This window comes from Pogoniulus pusillus, chromosome 9, assembly GCF_015220805.1.
Source record: "Pogoniulus pusillus isolate bPogPus1 chromosome 9, bPogPus1.pri, whole genome shotgun sequence".
NCBI classification, from domain to species: Eukaryota; Metazoa; Chordata; class Aves; order Piciformes; family Lybiidae; genus Pogoniulus; species Pogoniulus pusillus.
In genome coordinates, this window is record NC_087272.1 from 27,091,344 (window position 1) to 27,114,407 (window position 23,064).

Below are 23,064 nucleotides of genomic sequence, written 5' to 3' on the forward strand. Positions count from 1 at the left end.
AGCTCCAGAACTATGCTAATTGTCCTAATTCTGTGCAGGGCTAAGCTGTAGCAATACTTTATAAGATTTTACATTTACTGCTTATTTACATAGTGATGTCTTATGTTTATAATAAAATTGAAGGAGTGGTAATGAATAAATCTTTTTCTTCAAATGGAGGAAAAAAAATCACTTTTATTACTGTTGTTTGCAAAAATATATTCCACTATATAAGATCACGAAATTCCTTGGGAGAGAACAATAATATGCCTTATGCTACAGTTACCACAATCTGCTGGTGACACCAAGATATCTGGACTCTTTTTTTTTTTTTAAAAGAAATATTTCTATCTTAACATGTTGCAGTAACTAGGGGAGATAACAGCCCTTACATGATCTAAAGGTAAACTGAGCAAGGTTTGTGTTGTTCAGCAGTGGATAGCACTGTGCAGAAATTAACTGCATTGCTCCTGATTTTTCAGGATAGCTCTAACACATGAAAATTGTGTTTCTGATCTTGGTGTGAGAAGGGTAGCTTTATCGGTGATGCCAAAATGTCACTGTCTTCTGCCAGCTTTTATTTCTTAGTAGCTCAAGCTTTGGCTTTCAAAATAGTTGACTTTGAAAATATTGGTGTAAGTAACTTGATGAGTTGCAGAAGAGGATGGAAACTTGGTTTTCCCATCTCTTGTTCTAACCACTAGAAGTAACAGATCTCTTTCATGCTGTAATGCATACTAACCTAGATAGATCACTGCAGTGTTACTTAGCTGCTCATTTCCATTGCTGTATTCATCTAAAAGAGTAAATGTAGTAATGTGGTGGTTTGCTGAGGTCTGTTTCTTTTTCATTGCGAATAAGTATACAAGAACTTAGATTTTAATTTTACTTTGGACTACAGAAGTCAATATTCCTCTAGATGGATGGAACTAAATGTACTTCCTAAGGTTTTATAATATTAGACATAACATTAGGTTTTTGGTAAGGTCTTACGAAGCTTATAGCAAGTAACTAAGCATCACTAAGTTCACTAAGCATCTAGTGAACAAATGTTGAAAAAATACACGCAAAGACAACAGCTGAAGAAAAGAATCTGAAGTTTTTTCCAAGTGCTTTTCTTTCCTCCTTTCAGGTGCTAAAAACTTATTATTGTGTGCTATTTATAAGAAACTAAGGTGGTATGTTTAAAACCAGGCATTTATTTTCTAATGTGTTCTCAGTGAGCAGGATTACTAGTGTTAGACAGAGAAAGAAGAGGAAGGGCCCTGGGCCCATGTTGATAAGCTTGCTTATGATTGTGAATCCCTCAAAAATCTTGCAAGTTGGGGGACTTGAATAATGTCTGTAAAGTTGGAATTTTACTGCTCATTAGTGTAGAGTTCAGTGTGCAACTGTAGAGTTACACTTTCCAGTTTAGCTTTGGACCATAGTGGCTCCAGATCAGTATTTTTTTTCCCTCTGTAGTTCTGATATGGTAGAAGACTTTGGAATCTTGCAGTAGTTTGTTGGAAGTCTTTTCAGAGCTGATGCTGCTCTTGTCAAGTTTTAAAGGAATAAGTTTCTTCTCTTCACAAAATACTGAGCCCTGGGCTGAACAAGTTGGTCTTTTATAGTTGTTGCCATAATCTTCTAGGAAATTAAGTGTTGTGGAGGTGTATTTATGCAGGTGTGTACATCTACACTATTTGGATAATAGGAGTGGAGATTTGTGTGCTATTTGTACTTGAAAACATAATCTTCATAATGTAGCACACAATTTTTTACCAGATAATTTCTTCTGAAGAAGGGGAATTCTTAAGTAGCCAATGCAGGAAGCAATTGCTAAAAATTCTTTATTTTCTCTTTCTTTTGCTTTTTTTTTTTTTTTTCTCCTTCCCTGCAAAAGCACATTCTAAATAGTTCTTAAAGACTCTGGAATGATGAGAAGATTATTGTGTGAAATTTTGTTAGCTTTGTATATATATGCACAAACATACTTTATACTGCATGCAGAGAATTTGGAATGTTTTGGTAAACTCATATTCTATAAACTGTAAGTATGCTTTGAACAACAGCATCACTTGTGTTTCAATGAGATAGAGTTTAACAGTCTCAGAGAATATCATTATAGTGCTTTCTTCCAGACAGATGCCTTAATATTGAGGCAAAATGAAACACATCTTTCAGTTGCATGATCAGCAAACCCATTGGTAAATAAAAGTACATGTAACAGTGTTTCACAGTTTTAGTCAATTAAAAATATGGGACTATATATGTCAAGGTTGAACAAGTTCTGTCTTAAATCATCAGCATGGCTATGATTATCTGCACTTAGTCACTTGCTAAAATGTTTCCCAACTGCCTAAGCAGCACTGAAGTAAAACTTCAAATAATGCAGAGCTGCTGAGATTAAATACAAGCAGGTGATGAGTACCATGTTACAAAGAAGACACATTCCAGTGAAAATATTTAGCGTGATAAATGGCTCAAAGTAACATGATTATGTTCTAGCTCTTTACAAAGAGTATATTGGGAACTTTTCTACACCAAAGTGTAAATTGTATGGCTTGTTTATTATGGATCATGATGCTAAATAACTTTATATCAAAGAGTTAAAACATGACACAAAGAACCTAAACCTTTTGTGTTGCTCTCCACTTTACAACATATTTTTAGTCACTTTTATGTTCTCTCCACTGTTTTCTTCTCTTTTTCATGTTATTTCCCCTTTTCCTCCTCATTGCCTTTCACAGTGCTTTTTGAATGAGTGATGGCCTTTATAATCAAAACATGTTCTCTCTTGGTGGACATATAGAGTGTTCTGGACAGATTGTTTACTGTCTTTCTACTTACTAAAAATCATGTTCTCTCAAAAGTCACCAGAGGTTTCAATGAAATGTTTAACCATTGAGTTTAACTTTGGTTTCTTTATTATCTTTCTGTAACCTGAAACCAAGGTGTACATGGTTGTTTTGGTTTTTTTTTCCCTTGTGTTAAAAATGAATGCCTTCGTCTCTTGACCTGTGTATAGACACACAGCTCAAGTGCTGCTGTGCATGTTTGTTTAGTTCAGGCACTCAAGTTTTGACACACTTGCATTGCTTCACTCTGTACTGTACATTTGTTGTTATATAACATTTCAATTTTTTTTTTCTTAATTTGCATTCATAGTAGTTCTGCACCTGTACTGAATGATGTATTATATGTGCAATTTTCTTCAGAATGGGAAAAAAAATGTTCTCATATCTTTGTGGTTATGCTGGTTAAGCAAATCTATTATAAAAAGATACTAACTGAATTTCCAGATGTACATCAGTAACAAGACTATACAGGCAAAGCCTTGTGGACGACTTCCAAGTGTTTTGTTAAGGTGCTACTTCCTCTCCCCCTCTTCATAGACACTTGATCCTGCAGCAGTAAATGCCTCCTATCAGATCCAAAGAAATAAAACACCTTCTCTAAGACACTAATTAGCATTCTTTATTATTGCAGTCAATTGAGGTTATAGTATTTTTCTTAATATTGGATCATAATTTACATTAAAAAGTCAGATTGCTTCTATGAATTGAAGAAGCACTTAATGTGCATGTTTTGCTCTCAGAAGTAGTCTATGTTTCCTAGAACCAAGTATTACACTTGTGTTTATGTTTTCACAGTGAACCAAGATTAGAAATAGGTTTTAAATTATATATAATACTCATCAAGCTCATGCTGTTTTAAAGGCTTTATAATTTTGAAATGCATTCAAAATTTGCAGAAGAACAAAATTACCCTATAAAAGTAAGCCTATCTTTAAAACTGGAATGGTTGCAAAAGCCATTTCAGGATTCAATATGAAAATGCCAAATAGTAGGTATTCCATTACAATTTATGCAGTACACATCCACCTCAGATGCTGTGTTGTAGGTACATGTATTGATACTGTATTAAAAATTATGGCCTGGTTTTCCCTTATTCCACATCTACAGAAGTAGCCCTGAAGTTGCAGGAGCATAATAACTTGTGTGCTGGTGTTGTAAGTTCATTTATGTTCACATATTTCTTATTTTTCTTCACTCCAGATGCAATAACAAGTGAAGACCTTAACCTTAAGGAGAAACAGGTCTTGGGTAAAACAGGTGATTTTGATTCAGCTAGGAGATGCAGGTGGCTGGCACAGAAGACTGTGGATGGTGATGAGGCCAAGCACTGAGGAAATTTTGTCCCCTGAGATTCAGATTCTAAGAGAACCTGCTGCTACCTGGCAGCAATGAGGAGTAGTAGTTCTGAGTATACTACTGGCCAAGAAATTGTTTATACATTTAAAAAATGTTTTTGTCTAACCATTATGCAATTACTCCCAAAAATTGAGATATAAGATCAAATCCTTGTATTCCTGGAAGCCATTTGCCCATCTAGACCACTGTCATTGCAGTGTTATTGTGAGATAATGAGGACATACATATTGATTTACTACATTGCACAGATGAGTAATGATATCCTTTGTCTTTTAAGATTATACACTCTATGCAGCTGAAGGCAGAGTATTCCAAAACTATCTTCTTTTAGAACCAAGTATGGCTTTTCTGATCATTTAGGAAAAGACTTAGCAAATTGCTAATTATGTTAATTCAGTCAGATCAAAAATATTGTCACCTGAAAACTCAGTAGCAGTTCAGCTGTATGAATGCTTGCCCCCAGGATAATCTAATCATCTGAGCATCAGTAACCCATATAGAGCTTCAAAGACAGTATGTGCTATTTCTGAAAACAGAAGGGCTTGATTGGGTGATACGATTAAATGCTGACAGCAGAAAACCTCTGAGGAAGGTTTGTATTTTCAACTTCGGATAGTCAATGATGGTGTGATACCTCCTGTCTCCCATCAGAACTCTAACCTCCTATACCACCTTCGAGTTCTTTGTCTTTAAAACTCCAAGCAAAGAAATGGCTCATGCATCTTAGGTCAGGCCATTGTGTTTTCCTAAGCCTGGAACTTCTCTCTTAAATTGCTGTTAGGCCTTCACATCATGCCCTTCATGGTCTAGTTGATTGGATAGGGCAGGGTGATAGGTTGGACTGGTTGATCTTGGAGGTCTCTTCCAACCTGGTTGATTCTATGATTCTGTGTGATGGGATATGCTTTTCCTGACTCATAATGGGAAATAAAGCTCCAATACATTTTAATTTTTTTTGTCCATACAGACTCACTTCTTTTTTAGCCTACTTTATTTTTTTCACTGATTTCCTCTTCTTCAGTGTAGACCAAAGGGCTCTCTAATTTGTATAACTTTCTGAGGTTGATGATATAAATAATTCTGTAGCACGGTTTGACCTTTAAATGCAACTGTGAAACTTGTATGCTTAGCTGGCTCATTGTATTCTTTTTTGATCTAAGCAACTAGGCAGATTCGTTGTGTTGCTTCATAAAGGGAAGGTGGGGGAAAGAATGAAATATTTACAGTAATGAATACAGAAATGTAAGATTAACCAAATTCAAGACTTCTGTTGCCTATGAGGCTCTACTCCTCACTCTCCATCCCTTTACAACAAAGTTCTTAAAATCTGACTGAAGACATGTACTACTTCATTTGCTTAGGCTTACTCTCTTCCTATTTTGTCTTCTTCTTTTACTCCATTTCAGTGATGATTTTTTTGTTCTCATTCAAACTCAGAAGCAGCCTTATATTTTGACACAGATTTCCTATAAGGAAATATAAGGACTTTGAATAGTCTGAAATAAGCAGCATGCCTAACAGTGTGACTGATGTTTATTAAGCCTGGCACAGGATTATCTTTGCACGTGGACTTTGCTATGAATGTTGATGTTAAAGGAAACCACATAAATTAGGTGCAGTAGAACCAGTTTAAATATACTTTGTTATTATATATCTATTTATTGATAAACTGTTATTCAAAATTACTTTTATTACAAGCTTCTGTAAGATCAGTTTATTTCTTGTTTTCATTTGTCTGTGGTGTGTGTGTGTTTCTTCTCACTTTTTCAGCTAGAAAAGGCTATCCCCCACTGCCATGTTTGTGCTAGTGTGTTTCTCTTCTGAAGTAACATCCAGTGCTGCCTTGTGGAAGGTAACACAAAATTGGAGTTCTGCCACTGTGGAAGTGCCTTTTTTTATTTTCCCTTTAAGTAAGTTGTAAGGCATATTGAAGGGGCAATAAGCTGAGCTGACCCTAGCAGTCATCTAGGGCACAGGGATCCTCTGTGGGTGACAATCAGTTGTGTAACACCCATAATCATTACGGTAGACACAGGAATAAAAAGTATAAGTGATTGATAACTTTATATCATCATTTTTGCTTCCCATGCTCTGGTGCTTGCATATGTGAATGACACATATGTGTTATGCCTGGACTGATGTAAATGTAAATCTCTGTTGCAAAACTTGCTTGCTGTGATGTGTGAACATAGGTATATGCAGTGATTTAGAATTAAAATTGTGTTTTCTTAACCTTAAGAGCAGAACTTGCTGTTCTAGGTCTTTGGCTGCTTATTGGATATGTGTAGCTTGACAAAAAAGCTGTGGTTTGTTGTGCATGTGTTTGAGGTTTTGAACAAACCTGCTTTTACTGAACAATGATTGCTAAGGCCAAGAAAAGTTTTTACAGCACAGATAAATGTAAATATTTCTTAATGTTTCATTGGGGCAGAAAAAATTTGGAACATTTTTAAAAAGCTGTGTTTGGTGAGAATTCTTTAAATATCAGAGGAAAAAAAGCATAGTTATTTTCCATACAGACCTCTGAGCCAGTAGTATTTTGTTGGTTATGAAGCTTTCTCACTTCAATGATGCCCTTTTCCTACGAGGCTTCACACAACAGACTTTTTCAGTCTTAATTTTCGGCATTTTTAATGTTGCCTTTTCTTCTTTCCCAGCGAGAATAATCATGCTTCTGAGCAAAAGGATTTCCTCCTCAGAGAGGCTTTCAACGAAATACACGGGCATCAGAAGTTCTGTCCTTGAGCTAGAGATGAAGTGTGGTGTAAATCTGCAGCCGACAGGCAGCACTCTGCCCTGTCACCCCTGCTTCAGGTGATCGAGGTTTTGCACAGGGGTAGTTCGCAGGAAAACTTTCAATTAACAAGGAAAATGATGCAGTCCAGCACAGCATATATTTTATCATCTGGAGAGACGAGGGAATACCTCTATGGGCAGTAAGACTCTAAAATGGACCTTCATTGGCTGTGTGTTCAGAGATGAGAGATGTGAGAAACACGCACCGCTCCATCTCAGGTTGAGGTTCAATTTTCCGTGCTCCCTTTTGGGTCGGGCCCAGCCCTAGCTCCCGGGAGGCGGGGGACCGGCCGCTGAGCCGCTCCGGCGCAGGGCTGGGGGTGAGGTAGGGCTCTGCGGGGCGGTCGCGGCCGGGCCGCCTCCGCCTCCTCTTCCTGACCGCCCTGCTGCAGCCGGGGCGGTGCGAGGGGCGGGCAGGGGCTGTAGTTCCCCTGCGTGCTCCATGCGCAGGGCGCGGGGTGCAGGACCGCGGGGTGGCAGCTGCAGCGGTCGGGGACTGCTGGTCGTGGGGTGAGTGTGGGCGACAGGGCCGGGCGCTGCGCCCTGCTGTCAGCCTGCCTGCGGCGGCGGCGGCGGCGCAGAGAGGCCGGGGTCGGGTCGCTAATTACCCTGGGGCGCTGAAGCGCGGCGTGGGTGGACGCGGCTGTTTGTACCGTCGTCACTGAACGCCTGCAATCGCCGAGGGTGCGGTCGGCGCTGGCTGCGGCAATCTCTGGCATTCGCTTGCCAGCCCGGGGAGCTATGCGCTGGTTGTGCTGGGAGGGATTTTTTCATTTCAGTAGTGCAGTCGTTTCCATGCCGGTCTTTTGACATCTGGTCCAAGGAGCAGTACCACTGCGTGAGGTGGAATGATGTGTGCCATCTCGCACCGTAAATTATGCTATGAAGTATAATGCATATGCTTTGTTTCATAGAGAAGATCCATGAAATGTTATTGGTGATAGGTTTTTTTTTTTTTTTTTTTTTTTTTTTTCCCCCAGGTTTGTAGGTTTAGGGTTCATTCAAAGCTGTCATCTACCTACCCAGGATCTTTTAAAAGTCAGGAAGCCTTGTAGGTGCAGGAATTCCAGTCAGGTCAGTTTCGATGGCCAAAAGTCTATCAAGTAAAAGCAGCAGGAACACAAGAGGGAAATGTTCTTGCCACGAGCAAATCACTGCAGCAGGAAACAGCAGCAGTGAATGGTTTCCTTCTCCAGGGGTGTTTTGTAAGGTCGGTCCTGGGCAGTTCAAGATGTTTGACCACGTAAAGGGGTGAACAGTAAAGTGGAGAGGCTTTGTGGTGATGTTGAGTTGTGGAAAACCATGAAAGACAAGGGTCAGCTATGGAAAAAAAAAGATAAAGACCTTAAAAGATTGCTTGAATAATAACATGGCAAATGAAGTAGCAGAGGAAGATGGATGTGAGCAGAGATAACCAACTTTCCATGTAGAAAGTGGGCTGTGATCTCACCATTGTTATCTATGAGATAGATAGTGAAGTTTTCACTGGGCTGGACTGTGCCATTTTCCATGGAGATTGTTGATGCTGACAGTAGCCAAAAGCAGATGCCTGGGAAAGAGGGAGGAGGATTAGGCCAGGCATATAGAGATGTTTTCTGCTGTGATTGTGCCAGCTACCAAGGATTTGCCTTGCAGGGTCTTCCCTGATTAGAAGTTTAAACTTGTGATAGATTTTTGGTGACTTTATTAGCCAAGGCATAAGCAGTAGCATATATGATGTGGAGAACTAGATTTTGGCATAGGCATCCTTGTTATCTACATGAAAACAAGAAAAAATAGGGAGAAGGCAGTGCAGTCCTTACTGGTGTAGGGCCTACTGGAACAGTGTGGCCAGTAGGACAAGGGAGGTTATTCTTCCCCTGTACTCAGCACTGGTCAGACCACACCTTGAGTACTGTGTCCAGTTCTGGGCCCCTCAATTCAAGAAAGATGTTGAGGTGCTGGAACATGTCCAGAGAAGGGCAACGAAGCTGGTGAGGGGCCTGGAACACAAATCCTATGAGGAGAGGTTGAGGGAACTGGGCCTGTTTAGCCTGGAGAAGAGGAGGCTCAGGGGTGATCTTATTACTGTCTACAACTACCTGAAGGGGCATTGTAGCCAGGTGGGGGTTGGCCTCTTCTCCCAGGTAACCAGCAATAAAACAAGGTGACACAGTCTCAAGTTGTGCCAGGGTAGGTATAGGCTGGATGTTAGGAAGAAGTTCTTCACAGAGAGAGTGATTTCCCATTGGAATGGGCTGCCCAGGGAGGTGGTGGAGGCACCGTCCCTGGGGGTCTTCAAGAAAAGACTGGATGAGGCACTCAGTGCCATGGTCTAGTTGACTGGCTAGGGCTGGGTGATAGGTTGGACTCGATGATCTTGGAGGTCTCTTCCAACCTGGTTGATTCTATGATTCTATGATTCTATGAATCTACAGTTCTTGGCTAAAGAAATCAAGGAAACTCTTGAACTGCTACTTACTTCTTTAAAGTTACTCATTCACAAATGTACCTTGATGCAATCATTTTGTTATTCATGGTTATGACCTGAGGACTTTGTAAGATGAAAACAGGAACTTCCAGAGGTGAGGTGATCTGTTTCTCTAAAAGTGCTTCTGAGGAACTCTCTGACACATCTAAATACATACTGAAGATTATTTTGAAGTTTGAGAATATGGTCATGTATTTGGAAAACAAAAAAAGATCAAGTTCTAGTATCTCTTATTCTGAAAAGGCATAGTAGCAGAATATTTGTGACTTGGTGTTGCGGAGGGGGATTTCTCTATTCCTTCCCCTATTAGGGGGAGATGAGAAGTTAATTTGAAGCAGTATTAATTTTTTATAAAATATTATGGAACAATGTGTTTCTGTGTTTATAGGAAGGGATTGTCCAGAGGTTCCACAAATCATTGCCTTTCTGGAAAAAATGGCGAGTTTCTTCCAGCAGTTTTTGAGAAAAATGTGCAGGAAGCCATCGACAATTATACTTGGTATGCATTCATGTCTGTAATAGTACTTCATTAACTGGCTCTTAGTTATTTAAAGATTGGGTTTTGATTTCAGCTGTCATGTATCTGGTCATTCACAGAGATGACAACTATTGAGCAATTTCACTTCAGATATTATTTGAATCTGCAGGCAAAAGAACACTTTAGTCAGCTGAAATAACTGTGTTCAGGCTTCTCTATGCACCAGTTTAATTTATCATTACAAGACTAAGAAAATAACACCTGTCATCTTTGCTGTCTGTTACTTGTGTATTACTGTTGAATGATGCTTTCTGCTGAGAATATAATTGCTGTTCCCTCTGCTTTTGCCAGCTGAGTAATTCCTCTGTGTATGTATGAATGTGCACATTACACTCAGCACAGGGTATAAATTGGTCAAAACCTTTGATGAGAAAGTTTGAACTTCTGTTTTCTGTTAAGGGTTTGCATGTTTTAAAAGCATAGTGAAGGGCACCCACTAAGCCTAGAAGGAAAGTTAAATGCAAGTAATGCTTACCAGCATTGCAGGTCAGTTAACTTCCAACAAATTTCATTCTGGTTGGCACTGGTTAGAATTTGCCTGGTCTGTTATGTCTGGCTGCCCTTGCTTTCACTGCATCCTAGGGTGGGTGGTAGCTGTCAGGGACCAGCTAGACCTTTCTGGGAGCTGGAATCCCAGAGCTTGAGGTTTAAAGTGCACCAGATTTATGAACATAAAAGACAGGTAACTCAATGCTATTTGAAACATCTGTAGAGACGTTATGCTGCTTTGTATAATTTTCTTACGGTCGCTTCTAGCTGACTTAAAGAAGGCTTTTGTATAGTTTTGTATGCTTATCATTTTGATGTGCCCATTAGCTGAACTGGACAAAACAGAAGAATGGGGGGTGTGTGTGTGTGTATGCATGGATATATTCTAGAGTGCCCTTACAATTGGTGTGATATATATACATATAAAAGTGTAATCCTGTAGAAGTAGTTGCCATTAAGACAATAAATGGTGTAAACAGGAGCACACACTCATTGCACTGTACATAAAATTTCTGTTTTCAGCTCTTCATATTAATTTTAAGAGCATGCCCTGAAAGTCTTGCATGTGACAGGACTAAGTTTAATTGTTCATTTATTTGTTCAGGTCTGTTAGTTTTTTAAATGTTTGTACAGAAAATCAGTATGTTAATTCATTTTTATTTGTGGTCTTTTCACAGTGAAGCCCTTTCATCGTTTTCATCCAGTGGCTGTACAACACCTACAGAGCTGAATAATGCTTGGTCTGGAATAAACAGCTATAATACTGGTTTGTCTACTGAAAGAAGCTCAGTTTTCTCCTGGAGGGATGATGTATGTCAGAGAAACTTTTACAGGATATTTTATCTAAATATTTTGGAATAGATTAGTTTTTACTTAAAAAAAAAAGACATCCAGCATATGTTCCATAGAAGTTAACTACTTTTATTCATTATAGCCTAATGAGTAAGTATGTGAATTGATATTAATCTTGTTTGCAAGTTGATTTCAGTACATCTGATGTCTGAAGAAACAAAAAAAATAAGAAACAATGACATGTGGAGAAAATAAACCTGTGTTACCAAAGAAGATAGTTTTGGGTTTCTGAGTTCAAGAGAATGAGAACCTGTGTGTTTCCTAATGCTGCATGATGCACAGTGTCTACACCGAACCATTTCCCAGTGTTTTGAGTCATAAACTACGTTCATGAGCATGCATGCAAATGTCCCAGTCTGAGTAATGCTTAGCTTTTTTCCTAAGCTCAGTTGTGTTCTGTAGATGATGCAGAGAGAGGTTAAACCTATTAGGGAGGCCGACCTCTGAGGGATGACTGGTGCAGACTGGCAACATTGAATCAGAAGCATTGCAGTCACTGCCTTCTTCAGTTTAGGAATTCATCTCTGACTGCCAGTGGTAGTTCTGCCATATCTTTTGTGTAATTTCCTAACCCAGTCCATTGCTGCCAGCCCTTCAAGAGAAAGCCTGACCCTGGATCATACAATAACCTTAGTGGGAGTTACTTTCACATTATTTTCCAGTGTCATTATAATGGCAGAAGGCAGTTGGAATTAGAGAATTTTACAGAGTTTTACAAAGAGGCTTTTGTGTATTTACTCACAAAATTATATCTCTGGACTCTTGGGGCTAACTACAGTTTCCAGACAGTATCCAAACACTTGGAGAGAGTTCTGTTGGTGTCTTGATAGCCATTGAGGCTTCCCAGGCTCCAACAAGTTTGCTGGGAGAAAGGCAGGTGATCTTTGACCTGGTCCTGGTTCCTCTTGGCTCCAGATTCAGCACAAAGCTTTGCAGAGGGGCAGGCAAGATGTCTTGCAGATGTGCAGTTGGGCATGATGTCATGCTGGCTAAGCAAGCCTATGGTGTGGAGGCACTCAGTACTATTCCTGGTAAACTTGGACAAGGCAGTTTCCAGGTACACAAACTCAAAGTGTCAGGGCTTGTTATAACATAGCAGAGCTAGCTTGTAGCTTAGCAGAGCATGGCAGGATGCAACAGCAGTGAGGCAGAAGCATGTTGCCTTTATCTGCTCATGTCTTTCTATCAAGATAGCCTGAGATTGATGGGCTTTTGGTCATAGATAAACCAATCAGAATGGCACTTTGCCAAACAGGACCATATTAGTAAAGTCAGGGCTGTAATGTTTTTAGGGCAGAACACAAGTATATAAACACATGAGGTACCCTGTAAACAAGTTTGGAAGGAGAGAAAGAGACCCGGAGGCGCCAGGCCTTTGACTTCCTTTCCCGCAGTTGCTTCTCCCATCAGCAGAAGGAGGGAGAGTAGAGAACATGTCTGGGCAAGCCAGGACATGTTTAGGCCTAATTTGGCCTATTTTGGCCTTCCACGAAAGTCATCCCTTTTGTAGCCTGTTATAGTTGGAGCACTCAGCTGGAAGTGAACAGCTGCGATTTCAGCCCTGAGTATTAGTGCTTTTTTCAGTACTCCAGTGTCTAAGTAGCCAAATATCAGTATGAACATCCTCTAGCCAAGGCACCTTCAGTCAAGTGCTTGTGTTCACATTACTGAATAATGTCAGATTCTTCCCTGTTACTTTAGTATGCCACTGAGTTCACCTGTTTCTGGTTGCACTGAGTTGTACTTTCAGGGGAAAGATGTGGAAGGTCCTCACAATGAGGGCTGTTTAATAACGGCTGGTCTGACATAAAAAGGAGACAGAAGACCTCTCTTTGCCCTTCTGGCTGTTTTACTCAGAAAAGAGAAGCATTGCTCAAAAAAGGGGAGCTTTGGTGCCATAGATCCCAGAGATACAGTGTGCATGCTTCACCCCCTGTTGGAGTGGGGAGAGAGGCAGGAGTCTAGATATCTTGTAACTGGTGCTTTGTTTTGGCTAGTCCTAGATAGCTATTTATTTTTTTTGCTAAATCACCTTTTTCAGACTAGATGCTTGGGTTGTTGGTATTGGCTTTGTTTTGCACTGAGGCATATAAACTGTGTCTCCCGAGCAGGTAGTCTGAAGATCCATTTCGAGAAGATCAGACATATCTGTCCCAAGTTGTGGGTTTTAATATATATGTATGCATATTTGCTAGCAACCTGTTACTTTTATAATATGTAGGAATTTGATAAAGCCAACACGCAAAGAGTGCATCAGTTATTTTTGGAGATTGATGAAATGCTGTTTGAAGGAAAAGTGACCTCCCAAACTCAGAGCCTGCAAGCAGAATGTGCAGACTGGGCTGAACAATTTCCTCATATAAGGTAAGAAGGTTTCTTCTTGGTGCTAGTTTTAATCAGTTACCACTCTAATTCAAATTTTTGAGATACCCTTGTATGAATTGCTTTTGGTCTATTGTCTCAGTAACACTTTTGCATTTAAATCTGAGTCCCTGAGACTGAACAGTGCCATAGTTAAAAGTACATCTGGGTGGGGGTGCGCTAGGAGCTAATGCACTCTTTCGCTTAGTACACTGACTGCAGGCAAAGTTAGTTTAGTAGGATGTAATGAGTAGATAATGCACCATTTTCATAATGACTTTTTCTAGCTAAGAAATAGTCATTATCAAGAAACATTTTGGTTTTACTGTAAGTGAAGACGTACCATGACATTCCAAGAAAGTAAATATTGATTCTTTTATTGATTCTCCTAAAAATACATATAAAATGAAAGTACCAACTTGCTTCATACATACTGCACAACCATAGTGTCTTCCTAACCTGTGTAAATCAACGTGGAACATTGTGTGATATTAACCTGGCACTAATTATTTGAGGAGGATAGATACCTGATGAATAGAAGTTGTATGCTGAAATGTCTGGGCAGCCTGACATCTGCTTCTTATTACACAGGGGACAGAAGTCAGTGTTGCACTCCCTTCCTAAGTGGTGACATGTCACTCATAGTGAGATGTGGTGACTCTAAGCTGTTTCGAAAATAAACCTACACATGTCTGTCTTCTAGACAATGGTTTGTTAACACCATTAAAAAGAAAGCCATCAATATCCATGGCATAATCTCCATGCTTTTAGAGAACTTGTAGAGGCTTGTTGCTAATAAATATCAATGAAAATCAACTAATAAAACTTGTCACACTTTTTCAGGAGCAAGAGCTAATTAATAAATCTAAGGCAATTTTCAATAGCATGCCTTGCCTTTTTTAGGTACTGTACAAATTAATAGAACATGCATAAAAAGGACACAATTTTTTTGTGTGGCGGAATACATTCAAAATATTAAGTCATTTTACTGTATTTTTGGAGTTCTTTCACTACTTGGAAATTATTTTAAGTGATTCACTGTACTTACCATTTTTTGATTCAAATACAGTACTGGCAGTGCCAACCTAATCCAAGAGGATGAAATCAAACTGAGGAAATCTGGAAGCAAGAGCTGTGTTTTTTTTTTTTTTAATATTTTATATTTTAAAAATTATTTGATACTAAAGGATGTGGTGCATCTGTGATTTTTAAAAAGGGAAAAAATCCCAACCCCTAAACTTGTTTTTGTTTTTAAGCTTAAGCTTAAAAACACAAGTTTGTGTTGACTTGTTGCTCAGAAGAACAGCTTCTGGGATGCTAGATTTATTTCTGAGAGTTGTACTTCAAGGAGCTTGCTGATTGTAAATTAAATTTTTTTTCTGTAAAATAGTTATGTTGTCTGAATACTTAACTGATCATGTGGGAATAAGTATACTTGAAAACTGTCATCTATAAGAGAAAGATGAGATCTATTTAAAGAGGGGGCTTTCCATTCTTGTCTTACAAAATAAAAAGTAGAAGTAGCTACTGCTTAGAGCTTCATGTGGCTGTTCTGTAAAAGGTAGTCTCAACAAATGTGTTCAGATGAGTCTGAGCATTCCTGCTTGCACTAAAGGTGCTATTGAGAAGTTCCTTTGAGATCCCTTGGGAATTCTAGGGAAAGCTGTTCTAGAAGTAATAGCAGATGTTTGTCTATTTGTCTTCTCCCTCTATTTTAAAATATCTGTTATGTAGTTTTGTTATGAAAAAAAGTGCATTTACTTTATCTGCCTTTATAACAATCTACCAAGCATAATTATTTGCTCTTAAAAATTATGGAATCTCATCTTGTATAAATTGTCTTAACTTGTAATGACTTGCCTACTAGACAGTGGTAATATATCAGGTTTTCACATTGTCTATTGTTTGCAGGTGTTTCTGCATTGATATTTGCATATGGAGTGGATTACCATCTAAAATATTGCTTATTCTCTCATTTGTGTTCAGGGTTCTGGGAAGGCAGCTCCTATTGCCAAATGATGAAGGCTTTCAGCATTTTCCAAGCAGAAGTGATAACTGTGTGGACGCCAAGTGTTTATCTTACCTCCATGAATGTACTAGTAATATAAAACAGTATGTTAGTTTTTTTTAAGTTTTCTTTTTGGTCTTCCCTCTTCATAAACATGTATGAATGTTACTGTTGTATTACTGAAAGATTTTAGCATGATTAAATATGAACTTTCTTCTTTCTTGAAATATTGGATTCTTATTTTGTTCATATTTTTTTCAGGCTCTGCATTTCAGGCTCTAAATTGATCCCAACAGCATCTCCAATACATAAATCACTGGATTCAAGTTCTGTTAGGATTTCTGACTCATCCATGTATTTGTTTCTGGAGGAAGAAATCTATGATATGGATGGAAAAATAGAAGAATATCTTGCCTTTGACAGCAAGGAGCTGTAAATAATATATATATATATATATATTTATGTATATATTTAAATAATAGAATGAAAAAAACAATCAGTGAACTCTCTCAGATCAGTGTTTCTTTTAAGTAAAAGACTCTTCCTTCTGTCTCTGTATTTGGTAGCACAGTGGTCAGAGCACTTACTAGACATGTGAAAGATTAGGTATGTTGTCTTATTAGTGATTGAAAATTCATCTCTCGTGTCAGAGGAATGTGTCCTAACCACTAGTAGTTTGGAGGTATTCTTTGCATGGAGATTGAATAAAATGAATTTTTCAATTTAGGAAAGTAAGTAGAATGAAGGAATCTCTTCTCTCCATGTCAGTACCTTGACCAGCAGGTTGTTTGAGGTCATTAAACTGTAGGTGTTGTCATTGCCTGCTTTAATGAGTCTTTCTATGCAGCGTGTAACAGCTTTGTGAGGAGACGTGCAGGATACAACCTGTGGTTAAGAGAACTCTTGTCAATGACAGGATCATGCAGCTGTCTTCTTGGCAGTGCTTCCTGGATTTCCTGTGAGCTAGCTGAATGTTTCAGCAGCTAGTCTTCTAGGTGGAAGAAAGACAACGTGCTGTTTTCTAGATCTCTGACAAGGAAACATTGATGGGATCAGTGGGGTAGAAAAAAGAACTTTTTCTGCTAAAGTTTGATGGACTTACATGGTTGTTCTGAAAAACTGAGAAATCCTAACCCTTTCACTCTTGTTTTTGAAAGACATGGCCTGGATAGCTGCCTTTTTGGAAAGGGTTTAGGTTCTAATAATTCTTTTATCATTCTTCTCTCTTCATTTTGTTAAGTAAGCAAACTTAATTTGGAAGAGAGACTTCTCTGAAAGTACGTTCTCTGCTTTGGGCCTCCTTGGTTTGTTGTTTCTTGTTTCCTTCAATTCTGAAATACCTTGTTTTTCATAATTAAAACATGAGACATTACAAAGCCTGGTATGAAAACAGATTGCTCATTTCACAAGTTGGATAATTCAGCCAAGTCTCAATTATACTTAAGTTTGCAATCAAGTTTGAGGGAGAAGTGACACGAGAAGAGAAAGGAAAGTAGTACAAACCTGTATAGATTTGATATCAGCTTTATAACCTCATAAAAATTGCATTTGCATATAAAGAAGTATCATGAATTTAAAAATAAAATAGTTAATACTTTCTTCTTGAGTGGTCGGATTAGAAAATGTTGCTACACTGTGCTTCCTAGGTATGGAGGGAGAGGGAAAAGTGAAAAAGTAGTAGCTGTCCACACAGTGATGTAAGGGAATGGAGTGAGTGTAAGGTTATGAGCTCTGCAGGTTGCAGAAATCTTTTGAAGTTGTTTGTCTTTGATCAGTAATGGAGCGTAACAGATATATGCAGGTACACAGGATGTGATAAAAAAGAATGTTCTATGTGAGAATCCTCCTGCCAAATGCAGCAGATAGTAGTTCTGGTACATTCTGGTAAAGATAATATGAAATATATACAAATGTTCCTTCTATTGTAATGCCCTAACTGAATTTTTAAATTATATGTGATAAGTTCTTTTCCCAAAGGTACTTTGTGCATTCGAATTTTGAATTTTTTCATGATCTAAATCTAAATAGTTTTTCTTTCATATATATATATTTCTATTCATTCAGTATATCAGAAGGAGGAGTGGCGGAAAAGTCTGTACCCATAGGAATTAATTTCAATTTGCTTCTTTTATCAGTGATGATGAGGACTGGGAAGGAAAGAAACTACGTCTTGCTGAGAAGAGGAGCAAGCGTGGCATTCCCCCTGTTTCTCCTGATGCCTGTATCAAAGATGCTGTGGTTTCTGAAGTATTTGATTGTATCTGGAGCAATGTAACTGGAATATTGGAGGAACTGATTAAAAAAAATTGGGAAGCTAGCATCCCGGGTATTTGCAATTTTCAGATACATTTTTTATTGAATCAAACTCAGAAAAGTGGTTTTTATTTATATTTTTTATCATCCTTAAATAGAGCTTGGGAGATCTGGTTCTTTTAAGATAACCATGTTAGTACTACAGCACTATAGGGTGCACACACCTGAAATAAAAGCAGTCCTACTAATTTTGTAGGAGTTTTGTGTGAGAGGGCATACTTTAAAAAAAAAATTCTAATTGCCAGCTTGTGATGCAAAGTGATGTTTTTATCAGAGGATCACCAATGACCTGGTCTCTAGTTCTCATTATTTGAGCTCTGGTGATACAAAGAACCCTTAGGCAGTCAGATTGTTGAAGTGAGACAGTCAGTCATGCTGATGGTGCAAAAGGATGAAGAAATGGTGATGCATTTAATTTTATTTTATATCTTTGTGTGCATGTAGACTGTAGTAAGGAAAAGCAAAAGCTAGGAAAATTAACTACAAGTAAGCTTGTATTTAGTGTATGTGTGTTGTCTTCTGGAGGCTGAGGGAGATTTCTGTTCTTTCAGTGTGTTTTAAAAAGTTAGTGACAGAAGAATATGTAGAAATGGGTTTTGGAAATTACCTCAAATGTAAGTTACATTCATTCTCAAGTGCAAGTTGCATTCATCCTCAAATGGAAGTCTATGACAAAGTGAGAAATGACAAAGTCTCTTGGAATATTTGCAACATCAGAACATAAGGTTTCAGGTGTTTTCAAAATAGTAAAGGACTTTTCACACCATAGATGGATTGCTTAGCTCAATGTTATAGTTTAGGGAGGAAAGCTTAGCAGTTTTCTGCTAGGCTTGCCCTTTTATGAAGGCATAAACTTAAGACAAGTAGATTGCTAACCAAAATATTTCTGTTATGAGGGTAGAAGAATTTGAGTTTATAATAGAAATAAGATGGTAATGTATCTACAAAAAGCAAAACTGTGTAGCTGCTGTCAGATAAATATAGAACTGATAGACTTTTTCAATGAAAAAAATCTGCTTTAAAAAAACAATCTCTGGGAACTTGTAAATAATGTGCCAAGAGTCATAGCAGTATTTTCTTAAACATTACCTTCCAACTCTACCTATACAGACCAATTTGTTTATCAATGACAGGCAAAACATAAATGTACAGGAATGTTTTCTGAAAAATCAGTATTTATGGTAGATTTTTAAATATCCTGGAAACTTGAAGTTTTTATTTACTGTGAAGTGTATGGTTTGAATCTCAACAAATAATGGCTGGTAAACATATACAACTCCTCTTACTCCCTCTACTTTTTTTTCTTTCTTTTTTATTTCCTGTCGTGCAGAATGTGACAAACAAGTGGAAAAACTGAAAACTGCTACAGCAAAACTGCCACATTTGCCAGTTCGTGTTGCAGCAGATGCTGGGAGCATTCCTCTTTCCAGAGGCTCTCGAGCACGAACTGTGTCTTTTGGGTCTCACTTTGTTTCCTCACAGGTAAAAATAACTTTACATAAAATAGTGTTCTTTATTCTACTAGCCATGAACAAATTCCTGCTTGAAGCTAAAAAAGGCTCTTCTTAATTTTTGTTTTCTTCCAAACCAGTTACCATGTCCAGGTAATTTTAAATGTAGGTTTATCAGATGTGCATTTCTTTTTCACTATCCTTCTTTGGTGGTTCTTAAAGGTGCTGTTTACCACTAACATATTGCTAAAGTTGATTTACAAAGAAACACTTCTTCAACTGTATTCCATTCTTACAAAATAATTCTGCTTTTATAAGTGGTTTAGTCATTTCCTCTTGGTAGAATTAAGAGAGCAAATCAGGCTCTTCTCTGGACTGCAGAGATGTGATGTTGGAAATTGAAGTGCTTTACTTGCAACCCTGTGAGTTACAGACTCTGTCATTCCTTTTTAATTTCTTTTGCCTCTTGTAAAAGGGCATTCTTCAGTAGTACATCCATCAGTGTACTGGCATTAGGCCTTACTTGTAGAAATTCATGTTTGTGTTGATAACATATCCTTTTCTATCCTGCTTGCTACCTCCTCATTTTGTCCCCTGAGTCCTGTTTTGCAATGTTTTTCTTTTCTGGCCACTGGTAGAGGATTTTGTTTGGGTTTTGTTGGTTTGGTATTTTTTTTTGTTTTGTTGTTTTTTTGTTTCTCTGTCTCTATTTGATTCAGGCATCCTTTTTTCTGTGCTGGTTGGGTAGGGAAATAAGAAACATGGAAAAGATACCACAGCATTCTTGGTGTTCCCCATTGGTGTACTTGGTTCTGTAGTAGTCCCAGGAGCCAGAAGTTGTAAAATGCTTAAATAAGTAATGCTCAGGCTCTGTACCTCTGAACTGGATTGTGCTGGGGAAAAATGGAAACTTCAGAAAACTGAACTCCAGCTTTGACTGAAACTTTTATTGCAAATTGAGTTGCAAATCAGTACATAAATTACCCAAGTTCTGTTCACAAGATTCTTGTTTAAAATAAGCAAAACAACATCCTTGTCCTATCTACTACTGAAAGTTCTACTGAACCACATTAACAGCGACTTTTCTAAGAAACAAGTAAAATACCTCTTTCTCTATGTGCTTTTGTGAGGTTTTCCTTCAGAAAAACTAAAGGTTAATTCATACTTACTGCTTTAACTAGGTTCACCGTTTCTCCAGCAACTTTTATAGTGATCTGGATGGTGTGATGACAATTCAAGCAAAACCGCTCCAACAGAGGCATGTTGCCACAGTAGAAAAAATACAGTAAGGTTTTAATATTGACAGTTTTGGTATTGACATTTTATTCATCCTCATTCCTTATATCTCATTCTTCTCTCTCTTTTTTGTTTTGTTTTGTTTTCCTTAGGAATGACAAAGAAGACAAACAGTATAGCATTGGTTCCAGGGCTCCAAATTCAGTGCATACTAGGCAGAGGAGAATTGCTGATAGCAGTGTTCTCTCATCATCTCGGGTACTGCTGGCGTCTTCTAGGAAACTACCAAGCCATCGTAGGTTGCCTTCTCTCACTTCTGACCAACTCTCCTCAAAAGCTCCTAATATGTACAATGATGAAATCCTTAGGGGGACTAAATTGTGAGTTTTTTCATTTTATTCTCTGCTTTCCTCAGAACTTTACTGAAATTTCACCAGTGAAGGATTTTGCAAAGTACTTGATAACTACCCTGACATCTATTATGAATTCTAGAATTCAGAGAGAAAAAGCGAGCAAACAGAACTGTGTTTTTTGAAGAGGGGCATTTGGTAGCTTTTTGTTTTGGTTTGGTTTTAAATTTTTTTGCTATATTAGGTGTTGTTCTGTAGTTGAGCTCTATAAAGAAATGTAGTGTTTTAGTAGTTTCATATTACTTCAGCGAAGAAGTTGTTAATATGAGTTTTCCTAAAAGAAGATCTCTTAAAATTCTGCAGGGTTGCCAGCTTAGGTCGTTTATCTTCTGCTCATGCACCTACAACCCAGACCAAGTTGCCACCAATAAACTCAGAGGCTGTTGAACAATATTTTTCAGTACCTAGACTGCCACTAAGCTCTGTAAGTTGTGTTCATTTTTATACAGGTGAAAAACTTCAAGCTACTTAGAAATAAATTGCTCTGTGTCAGTTGTTGAAATAAGCAGTTTTGTGCATATTTAATACACGTTCTTACCATGCTATTGTGTGTTACACCGTGGTAGACTGTAAGGGGAGCCAGTTTAAAACCTCAGGTGGGAAAAAATAATATGGTGGAAAAGCTTTTCTCTGACAGAAAAGTCTGCTTCTAAAAAAAAAAACCACCAATGAGAAAAGCAACAAACCAACCAGACAGTAACCTTGAAGTTACCTACATCTGGATTTAAATAGTTTTTTTTCAATGTTTTATTCACTAATGTTTGGTTGTAAGACATAGAAAATCATACAGACTAAAGCAGAAAAGGATGCTGAAAAGAAAGAGAAACCTTACTCAGACTGGCCTATTTTTGAAGGATAGATCAGTAATAAATCATAATGAAAGTAAATTGGCATGTTGACATTATTTTGCTTCTGAATAATATTTATGATTGAGACGCATGTAAAGTCTGTTATTGTTGCTCTAATACAAACCTTTGGGGATTATATATTGATATGAAGGAGCAGTCTCAAATCTGTTTGAAAATTACTTATTACTTTAAATCAGTGCTTTTGGTTTGTGGTTTGCCTTTTCAACTCTTTTTTTTTTTTTTGTCTGACAATGGAAAATATATTACTATAACAAATTCAGATGCTGCATTCTCTTTAATGCTCTTTTTAATTCTATCAGCATCAAGGACGATATGGTCGTAGCAGAGTATCGAGTGCAGTGCCTGGCAGTACAGAGCAACGGCCACTAAGAGAAAGAACTATTATTGATCAGTTTTCGAGGCCCAACACAACTCAGGCATTCAGGGTATGTTACAGTGTAAGCAGAGACAAGAAAAAGTGACGAAACTTCCATTCATGCCCACTGTTTGTCTACAGAAGGTCTCATGTATTGAGACTCTTCTCATTTCTTGTGTACAGAAATTCCTGCTACCTGTAGAAAGGAGGATATTTATACCCTCTGGAAAGCTGTAGGACTTTGGAAAGCAGGACGAGTATATGAGGAAGGTTTTTTTTTTCCAAGTCTAATGCATCAAACAGTTCCTCTAAGAACATGTGTGCTAGTTTGCAGCAAGCTAGAACCAAAACCAAAACATTCTAGCTTGTTTCAAACTAGCACAACGTGCATTAGAAAAGTGCAATTTTAGCATTACGTGGAGCTTTGCAACTTGGTAGGACCCAATCTGCTGTAATCAAACCATTTCAGTAGATAAGCATGCATACTAGCTAATAGTATGTCTTTTCTTCTTGCAGACAGACACACCTCAGAAAAGATCACTGACTCTCATGGATTGTCCTAACCACAGAGGGACAGGTCAAGGATCTTTAATTGGCAGGCAAAGTAAGAATCACTTGGAAGGCAAAAACCCAACAAATTGTATTAGCCCATAGTACATTTTTAACATAATTAAAAGCTCTCTTAAATAAATAAACTCAAAAAACCCAATATTGGTTTGCAGCTATGTCTTTCAGCTGTAA

The 23,064-nt window shown here is 38.0% G+C and overlaps 1 protein-coding gene across 3 annotated transcripts in view; it reads left to right on the forward strand.

Annotated features, from left to right (window-relative positions):
* The window catches only part of FAM149A (family with sequence similarity 149 member A), a 28,351-nt gene that overhangs the window by 3,708 nt on the left and 1,579 nt on the right, over positions 1-23,064 (forward strand). For 2 of the 3 annotated variants that reach the window (XM_064149020.1, XM_064149019.1), the window contains exons 2-13: positions 9,830-9,940; positions 11,146-11,278; positions 13,542-13,684; positions 15,668-15,793; positions 15,951-16,121; positions 17,825-18,015; positions 19,333-19,484; positions 20,635-20,738; positions 20,842-21,069; positions 21,403-21,523; positions 22,268-22,393; positions 22,840-22,927. In XM_064149020.1, the coding sequence (XP_064005090.1) occupies positions 13,599-13,684; positions 15,668-15,793; positions 15,951-16,121; positions 17,825-18,015; positions 19,333-19,484; positions 20,635-20,738; positions 20,842-21,069; positions 21,403-21,523; positions 22,268-22,393; positions 22,840-22,927 (1,393 nt within the window). In that variant the 5' untranslated portion in view covers positions 9,830-9,940; positions 11,146-11,278; positions 13,542-13,598. Of the gene's footprint in view, positions 1-7,261; positions 7,482-9,829; positions 9,941-11,145; positions 11,279-13,541; positions 13,685-15,667; positions 15,794-15,950; positions 16,122-17,824; positions 18,016-19,332; positions 19,485-20,634; positions 20,739-20,841; positions 21,070-21,402; positions 21,524-22,267; positions 22,394-22,839; positions 22,928-23,064 lie in introns of those variants that run through there. The other variant, XM_064149018.1, reaches the window with a different exon arrangement.